The 21,479-nt window shown below is 38.7% G+C and overlaps 1 protein-coding gene across 1 annotated transcript in view; it reads left to right on the top strand.

Annotated features, from left to right (window-relative positions):
• mcph1 (microcephalin 1) overlaps window positions 1-21,479 on the top strand; it is a 109,800-nt gene that overhangs the window by 6,287 nt on the left and 82,034 nt on the right. The window contains exons 10-11 of the mRNA XM_058794860.1: window positions 159-173; window positions 579-733. Coding sequence (XP_058650843.1) covers window positions 159-173; window positions 579-733 — 170 coding nt within the window. The remainder of the gene's footprint in view (window positions 1-158; window positions 174-578; window positions 734-21,479) is intronic.

Here is a 21,479-nt window from a genome sequence, read left to right as displayed (position 1 = left end):
AGAAGCAAATAAGCTCAATTGAGCTCAGTCCTGCTAATGAAAAGAAGACTTCAACGGCTACTTCTCCAGTGTCATCCTCAGCAGTTAATGTGAATCTACAAATGCAGAACTTTCCTGAAACTGCCCCTGACCCCAAACATGCCATTGAAAAGAGACAGATGGGTTTAAAAAGTATGTAAATTTTATTTAATTTTTTTTATTAGTATTAAATTGGATCTTGCTTATCTGTAAACACAGCTGAGTTTATAAATTCACAAGGCAAGGCCTTGGCAGTACATATACAAAGAGTATGAAAATGTAAAAGCTTTATTTTAGGTGAAAATTTGCACTCTAGAAGCTGTTTCAAATTGTCTGTTGTCAAATTGTGACTATGCAATGACATCTAGGTCCCTGCTACACTGTGATAAGATTAAATTCTTTACATTTTTATACTTGAAAGCAAGGAATATCCTTTTTTTTTTTTTTTTTTTTTAAGTTGAGAAACACTTCACAATAAAGCATGCTTATAAGATGTTGCATGGTTGAATAAATGTTTTAAGAAACACTCTTATCTGCTGCTCAGCTGTGTCACTGTGCACCTGCTGTGTGCTGCTCTCCTCTCAGCTCAACTTTCTTTGTTTGCATTATATCAGTTGTAGGGAAAGAAAATGAAAGCACAACTGATGGAAGCATTGAGAGAAGTCCTGAAATGAGTAGCAAACCAAGACATATGAAAAAGGACAAGTTCATGAAGGTAAAGTAGCTACAGTTATAGTTTTTTAATGTCTTATAGATAGTACTAAACATTTCCGTTAGGCAAAAAATTAAGATATTTGAGAGATTACAAAAAATAAATTGGTGAATTCCATATCACAAGTAGTACTGACTTTTTTTTTTTTTTTTTTGACAAAGATACATTATTGCTCTTGAATTTGTACCAACCCAAATTTATTGTATAAATGTAAACAAAAAGCAAATATTGAGATGACTTTAAGGCACAAACTGTTTGTAAACTCGTATGTAATTTGGTCTGTTTTATACTTTTGATGCTATGCGTGTAATGCAACCTGTCCTTGTTGATATCTGGCTAATTTGATTAGCCAAGAAGCAGGTACATTTTTTGCTGAAATACTGTATAGTTTGATTGGATAGGACAAGCAACTTTTTTTCCACTCTTATAGTCGGAAAGGGCTGTTTTCCATATTTAGGTTTTCTTTTGTTTTTTGTGCCTCTTTTACATTTTAACAAGCCTTTTTAAAGCGGTGTTTTATGTTTTCAGCCAAAGCTTTCAGCTTGATGCTTCTGTGGAGCAGCATAGCATGGCCTAGTAATAGAGCGTAGTAGTTATTTTTGATGCAGATGTTATATGCTACTCTTTGTTGCTTTCCTGGCTTCCTGTGTTTTCTTCACCACTGTGACTTGCACCTGGTGAGTTCTCTTTTTGCTTTCCCTCAGCCTGAATAAAACTCCCTCCTGCAACAGAGAGAGAGGGCTTTCACCTCTAGAGGCCATCTCTGTTTGATTTCATTTCCCCAAAAACTGTGTAACTGGGCAAATTCATATTTATCACACATTTGTCTATTCCATTGTGGTAAATAATTCACAGATTGGTGTTTGTCGTCAGTATTCCCTTACTTACCTTTGACAAGATTAGAGTAAACCAACTTACAACAGTTATATTGAAAGAATCAAAGTGGATGACCTCACATGGGAACAAATTGGGCATGAGCAGGATTTTTAAAAATAAAATGAAAACAGAAAATATAAAAACTAATTCAAATGATTAGTGACTACAATAGTTGTAAAAGTAAAATAACACGAACTTGTGTATAATTGTATTAGTGTTATAATGAGAGGTGATCTGGTGTTTGAATTTGTAGTTTGTTTTGATAAGTGGATGTTGCAAAGAGCTTCTTAGAGCTGAAATGAAATGTATATTTATTGTCCATATTTACTGAAGTAGAAATTATTTGAAATAATCAAAAAATAAATAAGAACTACTTGAGTCTAATCCTACTATGGTATTTTTCACAAAGACATTTAATAAATTGAGTATGCATAAAACTGTATTAAATGCAAAGTGCGCTCTGTAATCTGGTAAATCTGTGTGCACTGGGAATCTCTTTTTTTTTTCTTTCCCAAGTCATGTAGTCCATTACTATTGCAATACTTTATATCAAGTTTATAAGCTTATAGTAATTTTTTTGGGAAAGGCAAGAACAGAGACTGGCCCCTGTTTTTCTCTTTGTGACTAGAGACCACATATCAGAGTGCATGTACTGGCCACGAAGCTTAGTGTGTCATACTCAAAAGAATTTCCTTCATTTGTGCAAGGAGTTCACACCAATTCTTTGTCTTGGGTTCATGCTCCTTTTAGGGCTAATAGTAATAATAATAATTGTTTGTGTGTGTGTGTGTACAGGTGCATCTCAATAAATTAGAATGTCGTGGAAAAGTTCATTTATTTCAGTAATTCAACTCAAATTGTGAAAATCGTGTATTTAAATAAATTCAGTGCACACAGACTGAAGTAGTTTAAGTCTTTGGTTCTTTTAATCGTGATGATTTTGGCTCACATTTAACATAAACCCACCAATTCACTATCTCAACAAATTAGAATACTTCATAAGACCAATAAAAAAAAACATTTTAGTGAATTGTTGGCCTTCTGGAAAGTATGTTCATTTACTGTATATGTACTCAATACTTGGTAGGGGCTCCTTTTGCTTTAATTACTGCCTCAATTCTGCGTGGCATGGAGGTGATCAGTTTGTGGCACTGCAGAGGTGGTATGGAAGCCCAGGTTTCTTTGACAGTGGCCTTCAGCTCATCTGTATTGTTGGGTCTGGTGTCTCTCATCTTCCTCTTGACAGTACCCCATAGATTCTCTATGGGGTTCGGGTCTGGTGAGTTTGCTGGCCAGTCAAGCACACCAACACCATGGTCATTTAACCAACTTTTGGTACCTTTGGCAGTGTGGGCAGGTGCCAAGTCCTGCTGGAAAATGAAATCAGCATCTCCATAAAGCTTGTCAGCAGAAGGAAGCATGAAGTGCTCTAAAATTTCCTTGTAGATGGCTGCGTTGACTGTGGTCTGTGGACTTCAGAAAACACAGTGGACCAACACCAGCAGATGACATGGCAGCCCAAATCATCACAGACTGTGGAAACTTCACACTGGACTTTAAGAAACATGGATTCTGTGCCTCTCCAGTCTTCCTCCAGACTCTGGGACCTTGATTTCCAAATGAAATGCAAAATTTACTTTTATCTGAAAAGAGGACTTTGGACCACTGAGCAACAGTCCAGTTCTTTTTCTCCTTAGCCCAGGTAAGATGCTTCTGACGTTGTTTAGTGGCTTGGTAGTCCGTTTCCTGAAGACGTCTGAGCGTGGTGACTCCAGCTTCAGTTCACTCCTTGTGAAGCTCTCACAAGTGTTTGAATCAGCTTTGCCTGACAGTATTCTCAAGCTTACAGTCATCCCTGTTGCTTGTGCACTTTTTCCTACCCAAATTATTCCTTCCAGTCAACTTTGCATTTAATATGCTTTGATACAGCACTCTGTAAACAGCCACACCTTTCAGTAATGACCTTCTGTGACTTACCCTCTTTGTGGAGGGCATCAGTGTTCGTCTTCTGGATCATTGCCAAGTCAGCAGTCTTCTCCATTATTGTGGTTTCAAAGAACAAGAGATACCCGGAATTTATACTGTAGGGATGGTCATTTATTGAAACTCAAATGTAAATATTCTAATATTTTGAGATACTGATTTTTGACTTTCATGAGCTGTAAGCTCTAATCATCAAAATTAAAACACAAAATTTTTTGAAATGTTTTACTTTACATGCAGTGAATCTAAAATATATGAAAGTTTCACTTTTTGAAAAAATGAACTTTTTCACAACATTCTAATTTTTTGAGATGCACCTGTATGTGTATATATATGTGTGTATGTATATGTGTGTGTGTGTGTATGTGTATATATATATATATATATATATCTCAGAAAGAGGGGAAGCTCATTTTCGGCCTACATCATAAAAATTGTCCATTTATTTATACGTAAATTCTGCCCTACGTTCCTTTTCAAGAAAATGCTCTGTGACCCTGTCGTACCAACTAGGTGTCTTCTCTAGTGACGCTAGCCTAGCCTACTGTATGAATGAACAAACAATCTAAAAAAAAAAAATATTAAACTCGACGGAGGAAATGGGGGAATTAGGTACTGAAACAAGGAATGTGGTGTATAATAAGGTTGTCACGATACCATAAAAATGTCTTATGATACTATACCTATATAAATAGATGTAAGTGAAAACAGACAATATTATTCTGAATACTTAATTAATGTGAATGAATGACTGGCTATTGTTATCCATGAAATGATCTAAACAAAACTCATCTTAGCACTGCACAGAAGCTGCATGAAGTGACATTTAGATGTGCCATTTATTCATTTAGACTGTATTTATAATTGCATAAATAATGTTATGAGATTAATGTTTTAAATACTAAATTCTGAATATAGGAATATGTTGGAAAATAATGTAATATGCCTACTTTTAGACAGGAAACTTAAAAATGGCTAGCAGGTGGCAGAAGTTCATGATTGAATCACTGAGTCATTCAAATGATTCTTTCAAAATGGCTGAATTCTTCAGGAGCGAATCAAATGACTGTTTTTATGAATGACTTCTTAGTGAATCAGTGATTCGCCCAAATCAACGCGGATTTGGATTCGAACACAAACGAAACAAAAACAGCACACTTGCTCGTGTCATATTGGCTAAGTGTCAGGAGCATTTTTTTCTCGCATATCTTGAAATTTCTGAGTTGGCAGCATGTATACTAAAACATAACATTATAAATGAATAAAAAAATATATATAATGATTGATAAGAACCAAGTGCAAAGCCGCTATGGGACTGAGCTCGAATAGCTTCAGCGTCAGCGACTTGTATAGTACAAAATCGCTGTCAATCAAAAGGAGATGCAGTCTTTCGACAGACCCTCCAATCATTACGCAGAAGGAGTCCAGGCCAGCCCACTTCGCGGGACATAATCGCAGCATTTATCCAATGACCGTCTAGTTTCGAAGCACTGAAAAAAAACTGTTCAAAGCAGCCCCATTGAAGTCAATGGACGCTAGGCTTCAACAGGGAAATGCACTGTGATGCTACGGGAATGTATGAGAAGGAAATCGAGTCAGCCAACCTGCTATATGTAGCTGATTCTGAACGAACTCGTCTTCGAGATGAACATGTTTTAACGCATTTTTAGTCGATAAAATGTTAACACAATAGTACATATTTGACCATTAATTTTTTTGACATTATAGGGGAAGCCGAGCTTCCCTTGCAGTCTTAAAGAAATGCCCACTGGTGTATAAAAAAAAAAAAAATATATATATATATATATTATACACACAGTGGGTACGGAAAGTATTCAGACCCTCTTAAATTTTTCACTCTTTGTTATATTGCAGCCATTTGCTAAAATCATTTGTTCATTTTTTTCCCCCTCATTAATGTACACACAGCACCCCATATTGACAGAAAAACACAGAATTGTTGACATTTTTGCAGATTTATTAAAAAAGAAAAACTGAAATATCACATGGTCCTAAGTATTCAGACCCTTTGCTCAGTATTTAGTAGAAGCACCCTTTTGATCTAATACAGCCATGAGTCTTTTTGGGAAAGATGCAACTAGTTTTTCACACCTGGATTTGGGGATCCTCTGCCATTCCTCCTTGCAGATCCTCTCCAGTTCTGTCAGGTTGGATGGTAAACGTTGGTGGACAGCCATTTTTAGGTCTCTCCAGAGATGCTCAATTGGGTTTAAGTCAGGGCTCTGGCTGGGCCATTCAAGAACAGTCACGGAGTTGTTGTGAAGCCACTCCTTCGTTATTTTAGCTGTGTGCTTAGGGTCATTGTCTTGTTGGAAGGTAAACCTTTGGCCCAGTCTGAGGTCCTGAGCACTCTGGAGAAGGTTTTCGTCCAGGATATCCCTGTACTTGGCCGCATTCATCTTTCCCTCGATTGCAACCAGTCGTCCTGTCCCTGCAGCTGAAAAACACCCCCACAGCATGATGCTGCCACCACCATGCTTCACTTTTGGGACTGTATTGGACAGGTGATGAGCAGTGCCTGGTTTTCTCCACACATACCGCTTAGAATTAAGGCCAAAAAGTTCTGTCTTGGTCTCATCAGACCAGAGAATCTTATTCAGGTGTTTTTTTAGCAAACTCCATGCGGGCTTTCATGTGTCTTGCACTGAGGAGAGACTTCTGTCGGGCCACTCTGCCATAAAGCCCCGACTGGTGGAGGGCTGCAGTGATTGTTGACTTTCTACAACTTTCTCCCATCTCCCGACTGCATCTCTGGAGCTCAGCCACAGTGATCTTTGGGTTGTTCTTTACCTGTCTCACCAAGGCTCTTCTCCCCCGATAGCTCAGTTTGGCCAGACGGCCAGCTCTAAGAAGGGTTCTGGTCATCCCAAACGTCTTCCATTTAAGGATTATGGAGGCCACTGTGCTCTTAGGAACCTTCCTTTGACCTCATGATTCTCATTTGCTCTGACATGCACTGTGAGCTGTAAGGTCTTATATAGACAGGTGTGTGGCTTTCCTAATCAAGTCCAATCAGTATAATCAAACACAGCTGGACTCAAATGAAGGTGTAGAACCATCTCAAGGATGATCAGAAGAAATGGACAGCACCTGAATTAAATATACGAGTGTCACAGCAAAGGGTCTGAATACTTAGGACCATGTGATATTTCAGTTTTTCTTTTTTAATAAATCTGCAAAAATGTCAACAATTCTGTTTTTCTGTCAATATGGGGTGCTGTGTGTACATTGAGGAAAAAAAATGAACTTAAATGATTTTAGTAAATGGCTGCAATATAACAAAGAGTGAAAAATTTAAGGGGGTCTGAATACTTTCCGTACCCACTGTATATACATGCATGCATGCACACACACACACACACAGAGCTGGGTAGTAACTGATTACATGTAATCTGGATTACGTAATCAGATTCCAAAAATTAAGTACTTGTAATTAGAGTAAGTTACATTTTAAAATACTCGCAATCAGACTACAGTTACTTTTTTTTTTATGGATTACATATTATTCACACAGTAGCAATAAATTATTTATAATTTACTGATTCTCCCTAATTTTTCTTTCATCTTTTAAATTTTCCTTTCTAAAATAGCCTACCGATTATATATGTGTATATATAGTCCAGGTTTGTGGACATTCACACAAAGATCAGTCATTAGTCAGGTGGCGACAGCATTTGACCACTGGATTTACAAAAATCATTTCAGTTTTAACGAGGGTTTCAACATTGCATCAACTACTGATGAACACATTCATTTTTGTTTGAATTATTACACTGTAGGTTTTTTTTAACCATGTATTATTAATTATAACTAATTAAAATGCACATTCACACATTCTTAGTTAGTTATTCTTAGTTACTTTTTTTCATCTAAACCTTATTCACCGAATATATTTGCCTTGGGTACCCCTGGGATTTTAAAATATTTCAATAATTATCACATTTGCATGTCCACAGTTTCTTTGATGTTGAGTAATGATCACATGTCATGCAGGTAAACAATATTTCATCTTTTTTAGTAAGTGTTTTATTTAAGACAAAGACTATAGAAATACAAAGACGGTTCACTCCTATACTGGGAAGAGTGAATGGGAGAAACTGTACTGAGAAACTGGAGGAATAGTTCCATCTTCTAAATGAAAGAGCCAAATTTCCCATAGAAACCTGGGGCACATTCAAGCTCAAATGTCAAGCGCAACGTTTTGCTATGGTTTCCAGGTTGAACAACATGTTTCCTGGAAAAGGTGTGCAACGGGGTTTGAGATACGTTTTCTCATCAGCAGCAACATGTACACTCATTGCCAAAAATATCGGCACCCTTGGTAAATATGATCAAAGGCGGCTGTGAAAATTAATCTGTATTGTTGATCCTTTTGATCTTTTATTTAAAAAATGCACAAAAATCTAACCTTTCATTGGATAAGAATTTAAAATTGAGGGAAATGTCATTATGAAATAAATGTTTTTCTCTAATACACATTTGCCACAATTAACGGCACCGTTTTATTCAATACTTTTTGAAACCTCCATTTGCCAGTTTAACAGCTCTAAATTTTCTCCTGTGATGCCTGAGGTTAGAAAACAACTGACAAGAGATCAGAGACCATTCCTTCATCCAGACCACTTTATATTCCCATTTTTCTTGAAACCCTCCCAAACAACATGTGCTGATGTAGGTGCTGTTTGACCATTTTTTTTTTAAGTCAAGTCACCTTTATTTATATAGCGCTTTTAACAATACTGATTGTCAAAGCACTTAACAGTATCAAATTGGAGGACAGAGTGTCAGTAATGTATAATGATAAGATTAAATACTCAATTTTCAGTTTTAAAGGCATTTCATTATTGAATTCAGAGATGTCATTGTCTAGCTCAGTTTAGTTTAAATAGTACCTGTGCAATCAAATCGGCGATAATTGCTAGAAACTAAGTTTCCCCACCTGAGCAAGCCAGAGGCAACAGCGGCAAGGAACCAAAACTCCCTCTGTGACAGAATGGAGAAAAAAACCTTGGGAGAAACCAGGCTCAGTCGGGGGGCCAGTTCTCCTCTGGCCAGACAAAATCCGCAGTTCAAAAGTTTATATTTCTATTTTTTATTTTGTTGCAATTTCTAACAATAATAGTACTATGTAGTTAGGTATTTTATTATATTTTTAGTTTTATTGTATTTTAATCGAGGTCTTCACTGGGGATATGTCTCTGGGGCTCATCTAGGTGTCCTGGTCTCCGCTGACGATCAGGACTGTAGACATCATCTCTTGGTGCTGATCCACCATCTGATCGGATACGGACTGAGAAACGGAATAGGAAAGAAACAGACAAATATTAGCGTAGATGCCATTCTACTTATGATGTAACGAGTACATTGTGTGTTATGGGGAGTGTTCCCGGTTCCAGTTGATCTAATTAATGCAGTCTAACAATCCTTTAACGGATTTGAATAATAGAAGCGTATTAGTGTTATGTGTAAACCAGGCTAAAGAGATGGGTCTTTAATCTAGATTTAAACTGACAGAGTGTGTCTGCCTCCCAAGCAGTGGACATGGAGGACTATAGTGTGATAAGAGCTCGCTCAAGTACTGAGGAGCTAAGCCATTCAGTCAAGTCAAGTCAAGTCACCTTTATTTATATAGCGCTTTTACAATACAGATTGTGTCATAGCACTTAACAGTATCAAATTGGAGGACAGAGTGTCAGTAATGTATAATGATAAGATTAAACACTCAATTTTCAGTTAAAGGCATTTCATTATTGAATTCAGAGATGTCATTGTCTAGCTCAGTTTAGTTTAAATAGTATCTGTGCAATCAAATCGGTGATAATTGCTAGAAATTAAGTGTCCCCAACTGAGCAAGCCAGAGGCGACAGCGGCAAGGAACCAAAACTCCTCTGAGACAGAATGGAGAAAAACCTTGGGAGAAACCAGGCTCAGTCGGGGGGCCAGTTCTCCTCTGACCAGACGAAACCCGCAGTTCAAAAGTTTATATTTCTATTTTCATTTTGTTGAAATTTCTAACAATAGTAGTATGTAGTTAGGTATTTTATTATATTTTAGTTATTTTGTTATTTTTGGTTGATATATCTGGGGATATATCTCTGGGGGTCATCTGGGTGTCCTGGTCTCCGCTGACGATCAGGGCCGCAGACATCATCTCTTGGTGCTGATCCACCATCTGATCGGATACGGACTGAGAAACAGACTAGGAAAGAAACAGACAAATATTAGCGTAGATGCCATTCAACTTACGATGTAACGAGTACATCGTGTGTTATGGGGAGTGTTCCCAGTTCCGGTTGATCTAATTAATGCAGCCTAACAATCCTTTAACGGATTTGAATAGAAGCGTATTAATGTGTTATGTGTAAGCCAGGCTAAAGAGATGGGTCTTTAATCTAGATTTAAACTGACAGAGTATGTCTGCCTCCCGAACAGTGTTAGGTAGACTGTTCCAGAGTTTGGGTGCTAAATAGGAATAGGATCTGCCGCCCGCAGTCGATTTTGATATTCTAGGTATTATCAAACGGCCGGAGTTTTGAGAACGCAGCGGACGTGGAGGACTATAATGTGATAAGAGCTCGCTCAAGTACTGAGGAGCTAAACCATTCAGGGCTTTATAAGTAATTAACAAGATTTTAAAATCTATCCGATGCTTGATAGGGAGCCAGTGCAGTGTTGACAGAAGCGGGCTAACACTTACCACTGTTGTTTGAGCTCGTGAAAAACGGAGCGAGGAAAAAATAAAATAATAATAGGCGCGAAATGCAATGGAATGCAAATGGAACCGCGAGTGACAAGCTAACGGGCTAACAAAGCTGCACTCGCGGTTTTTAAAGGAGAACGATCAAATTAGTTAGATTAGTTTGAAAGATAACACCAGAAATATGGTGGGAATTAAGTTATATATTATCACTTTAGACAAAAGGGATTGAAAGTAAGGTAGAGATTCAATAAAAAGCGAAGGTACACGGAGCTACAAACACAAACCTCTCAGCAGCACAACAGACTGAAGCAATCGAACTCAGAGGACTCCGATTCAGGGCTTTATAAGTAATTAACAAGATTTTAAAATCTATCCGATGTTTGATAGGGAGCCAGTGCAGTGTTGACAGAACCGGGCTAATATGGTCATATTTCCTGGTTCTAGTAAGGACTCTAGCTGCTGCATTTTGGACTAACTGTAGTTTGTTGATCAAGCGTGCAGAACAACCACCTAATAAAGCATTACAATAGTCTAACCTTGAGGTCATAAACGCATGAATGAACATTTCTGCATTTGACGTTGAGAGCATAAGTCGCAATTTAGATATGCCTTTGAGATGAAAAAACGCAGTTTTACAGATGCTAGAAACATGGCTTTCAAATGAAAGATTGCTATCAAACAGCACACCTAGGTTCCTAACTGATGAAGAAGAATTGACAGAGCAGCCATCAAGTGTTAGATAATGTTCTAGGTTATTACATGTGGGGTTTTTAGGTCCGATAATTAACACCTCTGTTTTTTCTGAATTTAGCAGTAAAAAATTACTCGTCATCCAGTTTTTTATATCCACTATGCATTCCGTTAGTTTCTTAATTTGGTGTGCTTCACCAGGCTACGAAGAAATATAGAGCTGAGTATCATCAGCATAACAGTGAAAGCTAACACCTGATAGCGTGAAAAGTAATGGCCCTAGTACTGAGCCTTGAGGTACTCCATACTGCACTTGTGATCGATATGATACCTCTTCATTCACTGCTACGAACTGATGGCGGTCAGATAAGTACGATTTGAACCATGCTAAGGCACTTCCACTAATGCCAACAAAGTTTTCTAGTCTATTCAAAAGAATGTTGTGGTCGATAGTGTCGAACGCAGCGCTAAGATCCAGTAGAACTAATAAAGAGATACAACCACAATCAGATGATAGAAGCAGGTCATTTGTAACTCTAATGAGAGCAGTCTCAGTACTATAATACGGTCTAAATCCTGACTGGAATTCCTCACAGATACCATTTTTCTCTAGGAAGGAATATAATTGTGAGGATACTACCTTTTCTAGTATCTTTGACAGAAAAGGGAGATTTGAGATCGGTCTGTAATTAACTAGATCTTTGGGGTCAAGTTGTGGTTTTTTAATGAGAGGCTTAATAACAGCCGATTTGAAGGTTTTGGGGACATATCCTAATGACGATGATGAATTAATAATAGCCAAAAGAGGATCTATGACTTCTGGAAGCAGCTCTTTTAGTAGTTTAGATGGGATAGGGTCTAACATACATGTTGTTAGTTTAGATGATTTAACAAGTTTATACAATTCTTCCTCTCCTACGGTAGAGAATGAATGGAATTGTTCCTCAGGGGATCTATAGTGTGCTATCTGATGCGATACTGTAGCTGACGGCTGCAAGGATACAATTTTATCTCTGATAGTATCGATCTTGGAAGTGAAGTAGATCATAAAGTCATTACTGCTATGCTCTTGGGAAATGCCAACACCTGTTGATGCTTTAATTTTTTAAAGGTTTTCTGACCCCGAGACTCAACTATTTTCTGCAATTCTCCAGCTGTGGTCCTTGGAGAGTGTTTAGCCACTCAAACTCTCCTCCTCACCGTGCATTAGGACGATATAGACACACGTCCTCTTTTTATTTTGATTGGAAATTCTTAATTATTGTCCTGATGGTGGAAATGGGAATTTTCACTGCTCTAGCTCTTTTCTTAAAGCCACTTCACTAATTTGTGAAGCTCAATTATCTTTTTGCTGCACATCAGAAATATATTCTTTGGTTTTTCCATGCCATGGCTGGATAATTTCATGTTCATAATCACCCTGGAGTGCTCAAAATTGTGAATATGAATGGGAATATACTTCAGAGATATTTTACTCATAAGAATTTCTAGGGGTGCCAATAATTGTGTCCAATGTGTATTTGAGAAAAACATTTCTCATAATGATATTTCCCCCCCATTCTAAATTCTTATTATCCAATGAAAGGTTAGATATTTGTGATTTTTTTTTTTTTTTTTTTTTTTAATAAAAGATCAAAAGGATCAACAATACAGATTCATTTTCACAGACTTCTTTGATCATATTTACCAAGGGTGCCGATATTTTTGGCAATGAGTGTATATAAACTACACGGTATCAAAGAGACAGCTCGCACAATGGGTCCAAGTAAAGTCGTTTACAAATGTGTCCGCTGCAGCTCGGTATACAAACAATTGAAGATATTAGAAAATAAATGTTTGTCATAAGAGTTTTATAGTAACAATATAGCATATCGGCATGTAGTTGTTTATATTTTTAGCTTCATTGCAAGGCAAGTTTATTTATATACCAAATTTAATACACAATGGTAATTAAGTGCTTTACATAAGAATGGACGGCAAGGGCAGTGACTGCAACATCGAGCGTATTTTGCAGTATTAAACACAAAAAATCCAGAACATCAGGCTCCGAAAATTCTTCAAAAAGAACACAAACCTTCTCAGCTGCCATAGTTGCAACACTTGTATCATCAGAAAGGGGTGTTCAACGCACCGCCGTTTCCGTTTATAAAACATTTTGTCGGGGCTGAACGCAGCCCTGACTAGACCAGCCAATGCACATGTGCAGTCATAAGCACGTTATGACTGCGCATGCGCATTGGCTGGTCTAGCCTGAAAAATAAAGCTTTATAAACGCTATTTGAGCATAAGAAACAGCATTCATCTCAATTAATTTCAGATTTTTGTTGCTGATTTGACCTATGTAATTTAATTATGAGTTCAACGAGCAGTTTTTGAGATTTCAGGATTCCCATATTCATTAAAGGTCGCATGACATGCTGCTTTTTGGATGCTTTTATATAGGCCTAAGTGGTCCCTAGTACTGTCTCTGATGTCTCTTTCCTGAAATCAGCCTTGTTGCAGAATTTCAGCCACTACGAGCCAGTCCCACAATGAGTTTTCCTTAGGACGTGCCATTTCTGTGTCTGTAGCTTTAAATGCTAATGAGGAGGAGAGAGGTGGGGCAAGGTGGAGGGTGGGTGTGTGGCCTTAACCCGCTTGCGCTACCATGTGCTAATGTTGACAGTGGATGTATCGCAATGGCTCGTAGACACACAGTCCTTCAAGCTTTTCAATTTGACCCAGAATCTGATCCGGATGGGGAAGCACCGGGTGAAGAAGTTACAACTCAGCGGCTACAGCAGAACGTCTCCGAATGGTTAGTTTAAAATATTGTGTCTGGATACAGTACTTTTAGTTGGTTTGTTTATGTATGCTGTTACAGTTTTTATCATGTAGCTAATGCTAACCATAAGCTTGGATGTAGGAACTAAAAAAATACTTTGGTGTTCATTTGTACATCCAAACACAGCAACTGCCATGCTTCGCTCATTTGCAAGCCATGATGTCTCTCGAGGAAAATAAAATATTGCGCTCTCCTCGCACGGTAGTAGCTCATTTTCTCATGGGCGGGCAAAGCAGAGAAAGGGGAGGTAACCTTTCCCCGTATGACGACATAAAGGGAAGATTCCAGATTAGGCTGTCTGAGCTTTTATTTTCTCAAAGGCAAAGCAGGATACCCAGGGCTCGGTTTACACCTATCGCCATTTATAGCCACTGGGGGACCATAGGCAGGCTAGGGGAACTCGTATTAATGTTAAAAAACCTCATAAAGTGAAATTTTCATGCCATGGGACCTTTAAGAGAGGTCTTGTACGAGCTATTCAGAGGCGATGCAAATATGACCACTGAGTGAAGAGACTATCCTCAAAAGAGCTGATAAAATGTAAAAACTGTAACTGCAATGTAAGTCGCTTTGGATAAAAGCGTCTGATAAATGTAAATGTACATTAAAATGTACATAAAAGAGAGTTTGTTTTAAAATGATTTTTCATTTAAATTTTTTTTATGATTTAATTAATTGTCAGCTTTTCATTAAACTCACAACCCCCCTGCAGTTCCTTTACGAACCCTAGTGTGGGAAACCTTGATTTAATATAATGTTTAATGCACTTCATTTTGTAAATTACAATGAATGGAACTCTTTGCATTTTTTACATCATTATGGTACAAGATAATGCTATTTAAATTAATGTGATTAAAAGAGTTAAATCAAAAGTAATCTAAAAGTAATCTGATTATATTACCTAAAACGTGTAATGTAACGGATTACATTACTAACTACAATTTTTGTCATGTAATCTGGAATCAGTAACGGATTACAATTTGTAAGTAATCTACCCAGCTCTGGTCATTAGAGTGAGGTCAGCTACAGTATCCACGAGGGCTTCCAGTCTCACCTCATTTTCCAATGTGATGGCCAGGTATAGTTTTTTGGCCCACCCCCCTTTCGATCCGGTTCCCCAGGAGTCTTGACACTGGGGTTTGTGTGGTGACTGGCAAGTAATTAGAGCTGGTTTCGTGTGGCTCGTCAGGGAGGCAGACCACCAAAACCGCGCTTTCGGGTACTTTGTGGTCCTGGCTGGAGGTGTGGTGCTGGATGTTGGCTGGCTCTGGTGGTTCAACAGTCAGCTGAGATGGTTGCGTGATGTCATCACTTTGTGATTGTATATCTGGTTCTGTGGTTAACAGTGGATTAGCAGTGATCTGGTTGGGAGGTTCATTTTGAGAGGACTCTGAATGGGCATTGTGGTCAGATCTCATGCTTCGTCATAACTGATCTGACTCATCCTTTTTGTCTCCCTTGTGGTGATTTTTCTGGAGGAGTTCCATAGATTGTGGGGGTTTTTCCTGTCTTTTCAGAAGCAGTCCTTTGTTTGGCATAGGCCTTATGGGCTAAGTTTCGCAGCTGTTGGGTGGACATAGTCCGTGGGCAAGCCAGATCCCCCAAGTGGTGACTCACTGTTGGGTGCAGGTTCTGGAGGAACCGAGTTTTGCAGTTGAATTCTTTTTCCATTCCTGGCTCATTCCGTGCTCCGAAGTTTGCCTGTCTGAGCCTGTTGTAGTAGGCCTGCGTGGTTTCCTGTCTGCCCTGTTTAAGGTCCAGGTTCTGGAGGAACAGAGTTTTGTAGTTGAATTCTTCTTCCATTCCTGGCTCATTCCGTGCTCCGAAGTTTGCCTGTCTGAGCCTGTTGTAGTAGGCCTGCGTGGTTTCCTGTCTGCCCTGTTTAAGGTCCATGGCCGTAATCAGTCCTTGCTCTGACTCTGGGTCAGAGAACTCCTTAATCAAAGCCTGCTGCAGTTGCTGGTAATCCACTTTGACCGTTTCTGGCTGCCGGTCTAGAAAGATCCGCACTTCACGGCTGGAGGTGATTCTGAGCAGATAGTCTCGTGTGGTAACATTGGCATCAATTTGCAAGTGAAAGTCAATGACTTCTATGTAAGTGTGCACATCGTGGCCTCCTGCAGGGCTTGCAGTGAAAGTGGGAATGTTTCTAACCAGCTTATCCAATTCTTTAGGTGACACACCGTGACTGGAAGACAGCCTTTGGAAAGGCTCCCACCCCCTTGCTACTGCTGGGGGTTCTGGGATGCTGGCAGGTGATGTCTTGAGCAGTGGGCTCTCACCCCCCTTTCGAACTGGGAGTTCTTGACTAGGAGGTATCAGTCTACTGGTTAGGGGAAATTCTCTGGTGTGCATTTCCCTTGCAGAGTCACTTTGCAGTCTATATGCATGTTTAAGCTCTGTGAACTGTGTCAGGTTTTTCTTTTAAATAGTCTCTTTGTTGGGCCAGGGCACTGACTTCAGCTCGGGAACTTTGCTGGCATCTCTTTCTTTGAGTTCAGTCTCTGCTCTCATCAGGAGAGCCTCAGCTTGCTGGAGTTTTTCACTCAGTTCCTCTCTGGTGTCCTTTTCCGACTGCTCTCAACGTGCTGTCTTTAGATGCATGTGTATACACGGAGATCAGTCAAGGCTTTCTGGAGTCTCTCTACTTCCTCCTGCAACTCTGGGTCCTTTTCGTCCAACGTCCTGTGCTGGTGCTGAGTCTCCGACGTTAGCTGGTCCAGTTGACTTTGAGCAAGCACCATGTTTCTCTGAGCCTCAGCCTGGAGCTTCAGCGATGCTGCCTCCTCTTCCATGCTGGAGATGTTTGCTTCACCCAGCTTTGCCTGAGCAAGGAGGTTGTGGGCTAGTGACCCGATGATCTTGGTGAGCTCTTTGTGGCTGTAGTCCTGTGTAGGATCGTGGGCCATCAGGGCACTCAGGTTGTCATCAAACTGTTCCCGGCTCAGGTGCTGCAGGCCACCGGCGGATTCAGACAGGAAGGGTACCAGTGATGGCATTCAACCAGGCCTCTAGTCGATCCCAGTGGGCGTCAGGGCTGGATAATCGAGACATGCTGGCTCACTGGTGAAGAGAGAGAGAGAGAGAGAGAGTGCGGGAGCAACAGCACAAAAGGCCAATGCAAGTCCTTACAGCGTTAACGGCTGCAATAATAGTAATTATATTTCTTTGCATGGTCTGTTTGATGAGTACAAACAGTTAACGGAGGATAGACCAGGCACCTGTTATCTCAGCCGTGAATGGCAAGGTGTCTAATTGTTGTGGGGGCACCGGAAAGGCTCTAACTAAACAGTGTTGACAGTGTGATCGTCTAAAGACTTTGCCAACTTGTGCCGTCAATCTATCACTCGGCTTTCCCTGATGATTCTCAAAGGTTCGTTCTCTAGGCAAACAAAACAGAACAAATTGAAAAACAGACAAACCAACAAATCAAAACAGAGAGAGATAGAGGAACACAGGAAGTAGACAGAGCAGGCCTAAGCCTGTTACTGCTGCTGGGATTATGAGAGGGACTACAAATTAGGGGTTGCTATGGCGTTGTAACACCTTAATGAGATGGGGGTGACTAGAGAAGTAGAGATGGGCCACACACTTAGAAGACCAGGGAATGTCTAATACTCTGTGGGACTTATAAAAGTGAATGGGCAGTGTTGTCGGGCCAGGTGACTCCACTCAAGAGGGACTCACCGAGAAGACAACCATCACTTCACCTCCCAAGCATTAAAGGAGAGCGTTACCTATATGTAAACACCAATTACTGAGTACAGAAAATTTAATTTAAATTTTAAATTCAAACTGTTTAAACTAAATTTAAAATAAGTGAGTGGCTAAGGCAAGAGAGAAAGAGGCCTGAATAAAACAGAATAATAATAATAAAAAAAATTATAAAAATGAGAAGAATCGAAGTTATGACAATAAACTAAATAAAATAAACAAAGGGAGAATTGGAATAAGCTGTTCAAATAAAATGACAAGGGGTAACCAAGGAAAACCAACCTACTGAGAATGGCCACAAGGTGGCGTGGGTGAGCCACCCAAAGGTCAGAAGAGAGGAGGGTAGAGGTGAAATCTGATAAGTGCTAGACACTTAACTAGCCTGCCCTCTAGTGTTAGTCAAAGGTACTGTGATTAAATCTGAACGCGCCTAGTGTGATTGCACCTCAGCTCTTACAGCTACATGGAGTAAACAAAAACAAAGTAAGTGTATTGATGCACCTGCTGCCTTTTGATGGTGAGAAGTACAGACTAAACAAAATGCCATCCGGCTGGTCATTTGATGGTTACAAGAGCAGCAAGCAACATGAGAATGGGCTTGAATTGTACCAAAGTTTTAGAAATGATTATGCAGCCTGACCCCTCCAGTGAGCTGCAGGATGTATTGTTTTCTCCCTCTGACACCACAGACTCAGGAGAGTCAGATCCTGATTTTGTTATGGCACCCTCATCATCCTCTCCAGCTTCCTCTGAAGGCGAGGAGGATTCAGAGGATCCTGGATCTGGGTGGATTGGGAGAAACGGTGAAGTGTGGTTTTCCACCAACGTGGAGACAACTCCATTTCTTCAGTCAGCACCTGCATCTGTTGTGGTGGACACACTTGCAAAGAGTACCAAGTGATATGCCGCAAGTCCTGCTGGAAAGACTGAACACACACACACGTGCACACATACACACTAAATAGTTAGTTTAATTGTTTTGTTCTCCATCCATCCTCAACTCTTGCACCATTGTTCAGTTTATTTGAAGTTGTTGTTGCATTTTGGTTCATAATAAATTATGTTCATAAATCTGATGCAGAGTAGATTTTTTACAGAAAAAATGGAAAAGTGCATCACTGAAGGATTTTGAGGTTTTAAACTGGCTTTACCATCAAGAAAAGACAAGCATTTCACACATAGTATGAAGTACGGATGGCCCGTACTTCTCACCATCAAAAGGCAGCAGGTGCATAAATACACTTACTTTGTTTTTGTTTACTCCATGTAGTTGTGAGAGCTGAGGTGCATATTTTGCTTTTCTCAGACGCATCAAGGTAAGTGTGCAAAGGTCTCTCTCTCTCTCACTCTCCCACACACATATATACACACACACACACACACACACACACACACACTATAATATGCTGTTATACTCCATATACAAGCCAGAAATTAAGCTTTTTTTTTGCACAGGCCTATCTAAAGGGTTAATGGTGCTACCTGGTGATAAACAGTAAAAATTACAAATTTTACCTCTTCCCAACAGGGAAAACCACCAACAATCAAGAATGCATGGTTATATGGTGTCATGGCTTTGCAATCAAAAAATGTCGTTATAATGGAAGTCAATGGGGCAAAAACAGCCACAAACAGTAAATGAGGGAGAAAAAATTAAAATCTGATGCTGCACGAAAACTAACAATGCATCAAAGCCAATGTTGTTACTAATCTTTCACATGACCAAGACTGTGATAAAAGGTAAAAAAAAAAAAAATCCAGTCCACAATCATTTTTTATATTGAAAATAAGTCATTTTGTGTGGTAGTCAAAGGCTATAAATAAATATGAGCGCTGCACGTTTCAAAGTTCAAACTGCTTTGTGTTCTGCCGTTACCGGGGAAACAGTTTGAAAGCGCCTCCTGCTGGCAGAGAAATGAATGTGCATGTTCAATAAGACTTGTTTTGTTGTGAGTAGGGGATTCCTGCAATACCGAGGCTGTAGTTTCAGAACCGGATTTCTAGGACCCTATAGTTTTTTGTTTTTGTTTGTTTGTTTTTTAATTTAATTTAATTAATTTATTTTTTGTATGTATGGTCTTCCAGCCAGTTCTATCAAACCTTTACAATTAATCCAGAACGCGGCAGCAAGATTACTTTTTAATGAGCCAAAAAGAATGTAAGAGAGAATGAAGAACGTCACACCTCCTTTTATCAATTCGCACTGGCTACCAATAGCTGCTCGCATAAAATTCAAGGCATTAATGTTTGCCTACAAAACCACCACTGGCTCTGCACCCCTTTACCTAAATTATTTCAGACTTATGTGCCTCTAGAAGCTTGTGTTCTGCAAGTGAACGTCGCTTTGTTCATCCCAAAGAGGCACAAAATCACTTTCACAGGCGTTTTCATGAACTGTTCCGTCCTGGTGGAATGACTTGCCCAACTCAATCCGAGCACCTGAGTCCTTAGCCATCTTCAAGAAAAAGCTAAAAAAAAAAACATCTCTTCCATCTTTATTTGACCCTCTAACTCTAGCACTCTCTATTCTAATTCTATTCTTTAAAACAAACAAACTTGTCCCTTTTAGACTTGCACTCTATTCATTTACTGTTTGTTTTCTAAAAAAAAAACTAGCTTTTCTAATCTTTTTGTTTTCTTTTTATTTATTATACAATTAACAAAAGCAAAAAAGGCCTCTAACACTAGCTTGCTCTAGTCTTTTTCTATTCTATCTGTTTTCTTTTTATTTATTGTATAATACAAAAAAATCCCTTGCTACGTGTACTGTGTTAGGCTAAATGAGACTTGTTATAGCACTTGCATATCGTTGCTCTTTTGTTGATTTTGATTGCTTCTATTGTCCTCATTTGTAAGTCGCTTTGGATAAAAGCACCTGCTAAATTACTAAATATTAGTGGCTCATACTGTTTTATAACACTTGCTATTCAATTCTGTATATTATTATTTTTAAGGAATTATGTAGTTGTTTAATTGTATACACTTAATAAATGTCCTAATCTACTCCTAACCCTAAACGTACATGTTGGTAACCCTCTTGAAATATGTAACCTAATTTATTTCAATATATTCAATATATTCTGGTTTTAAATTCATTTTTCTTGGAAAGAAAGACTTGTCTGTGAGAGACTTCAGTTCATTAGCCACAGCGCTTCATGTCTGATGTGTGACACTTAAAGTGCAGTAAACGGTAAAACAATTGCGGTACAAATTAATGTGATTATTAGTACTTTAATAAATGTAATATAATTTAAATACAAATACTAATTTGCAACATCCAGCAGCACAATGAACTGTTTTGCACAGCTAAAAAGTCTAAATGGAGATTGCTGACTCCCCCTCAAACAGTTCACGCTAGCTCTTACATTAAAAATAAGATGGAAAGATAAAAAATGAATAGTTTGCATACATCTAGTCTTTGCATCTGTTTGTTTGATGTTTGAAACAGTAAATCTAAACAGTAAATTGTGTTTGTATGTTATTTAATATAATAATTTATTGATAATTGTTTAAATTAATATAATAATTAATACGTTTTGACTCATCCATTTTCTTATAAAATGGTATAAAGGCTGAAATGTGAAGTGTATCATTTTATAAAACTTTTTGTTTTTGTGAAAACTTCTATCTGAACTGTAAATAATGATTTTTACAGTTTAATAGACATTTCCCTACCCTGCTCATATGGTATTAATTTTATTTGTGCAGGTCTTAAAAAAGGTCTTAAAAGTCTTAAATTTGAGCCTAAAAATCCTGCCGCAACCCTGGATAAAGAGGTACATCTCTCAAATCAATCTTTATCACAATAAAGGAAGATTTCTTCGTTCCAACAGGCGATTTTGATAATATTAAAATGTGCTGTAAAGACATTTCTTCGTCTTTACAGAACAATTTTAATTTTATGAACTACAGTTTACTTTGACCATTAACAGTAACTAAAT

This window comes from Onychostoma macrolepis, chromosome 13 (assembly GCF_012432095.1).
Source record: "Onychostoma macrolepis isolate SWU-2019 chromosome 13, ASM1243209v1, whole genome shotgun sequence".
Classification (NCBI taxonomy): Eukaryota; Metazoa; Chordata; class Actinopteri; order Cypriniformes; family Cyprinidae; genus Onychostoma; species Onychostoma macrolepis.
The sequence above is the reverse complement of the archived record's forward strand: the minus strand, read 5'-3'. Positions and strand labels throughout refer to the sequence as shown.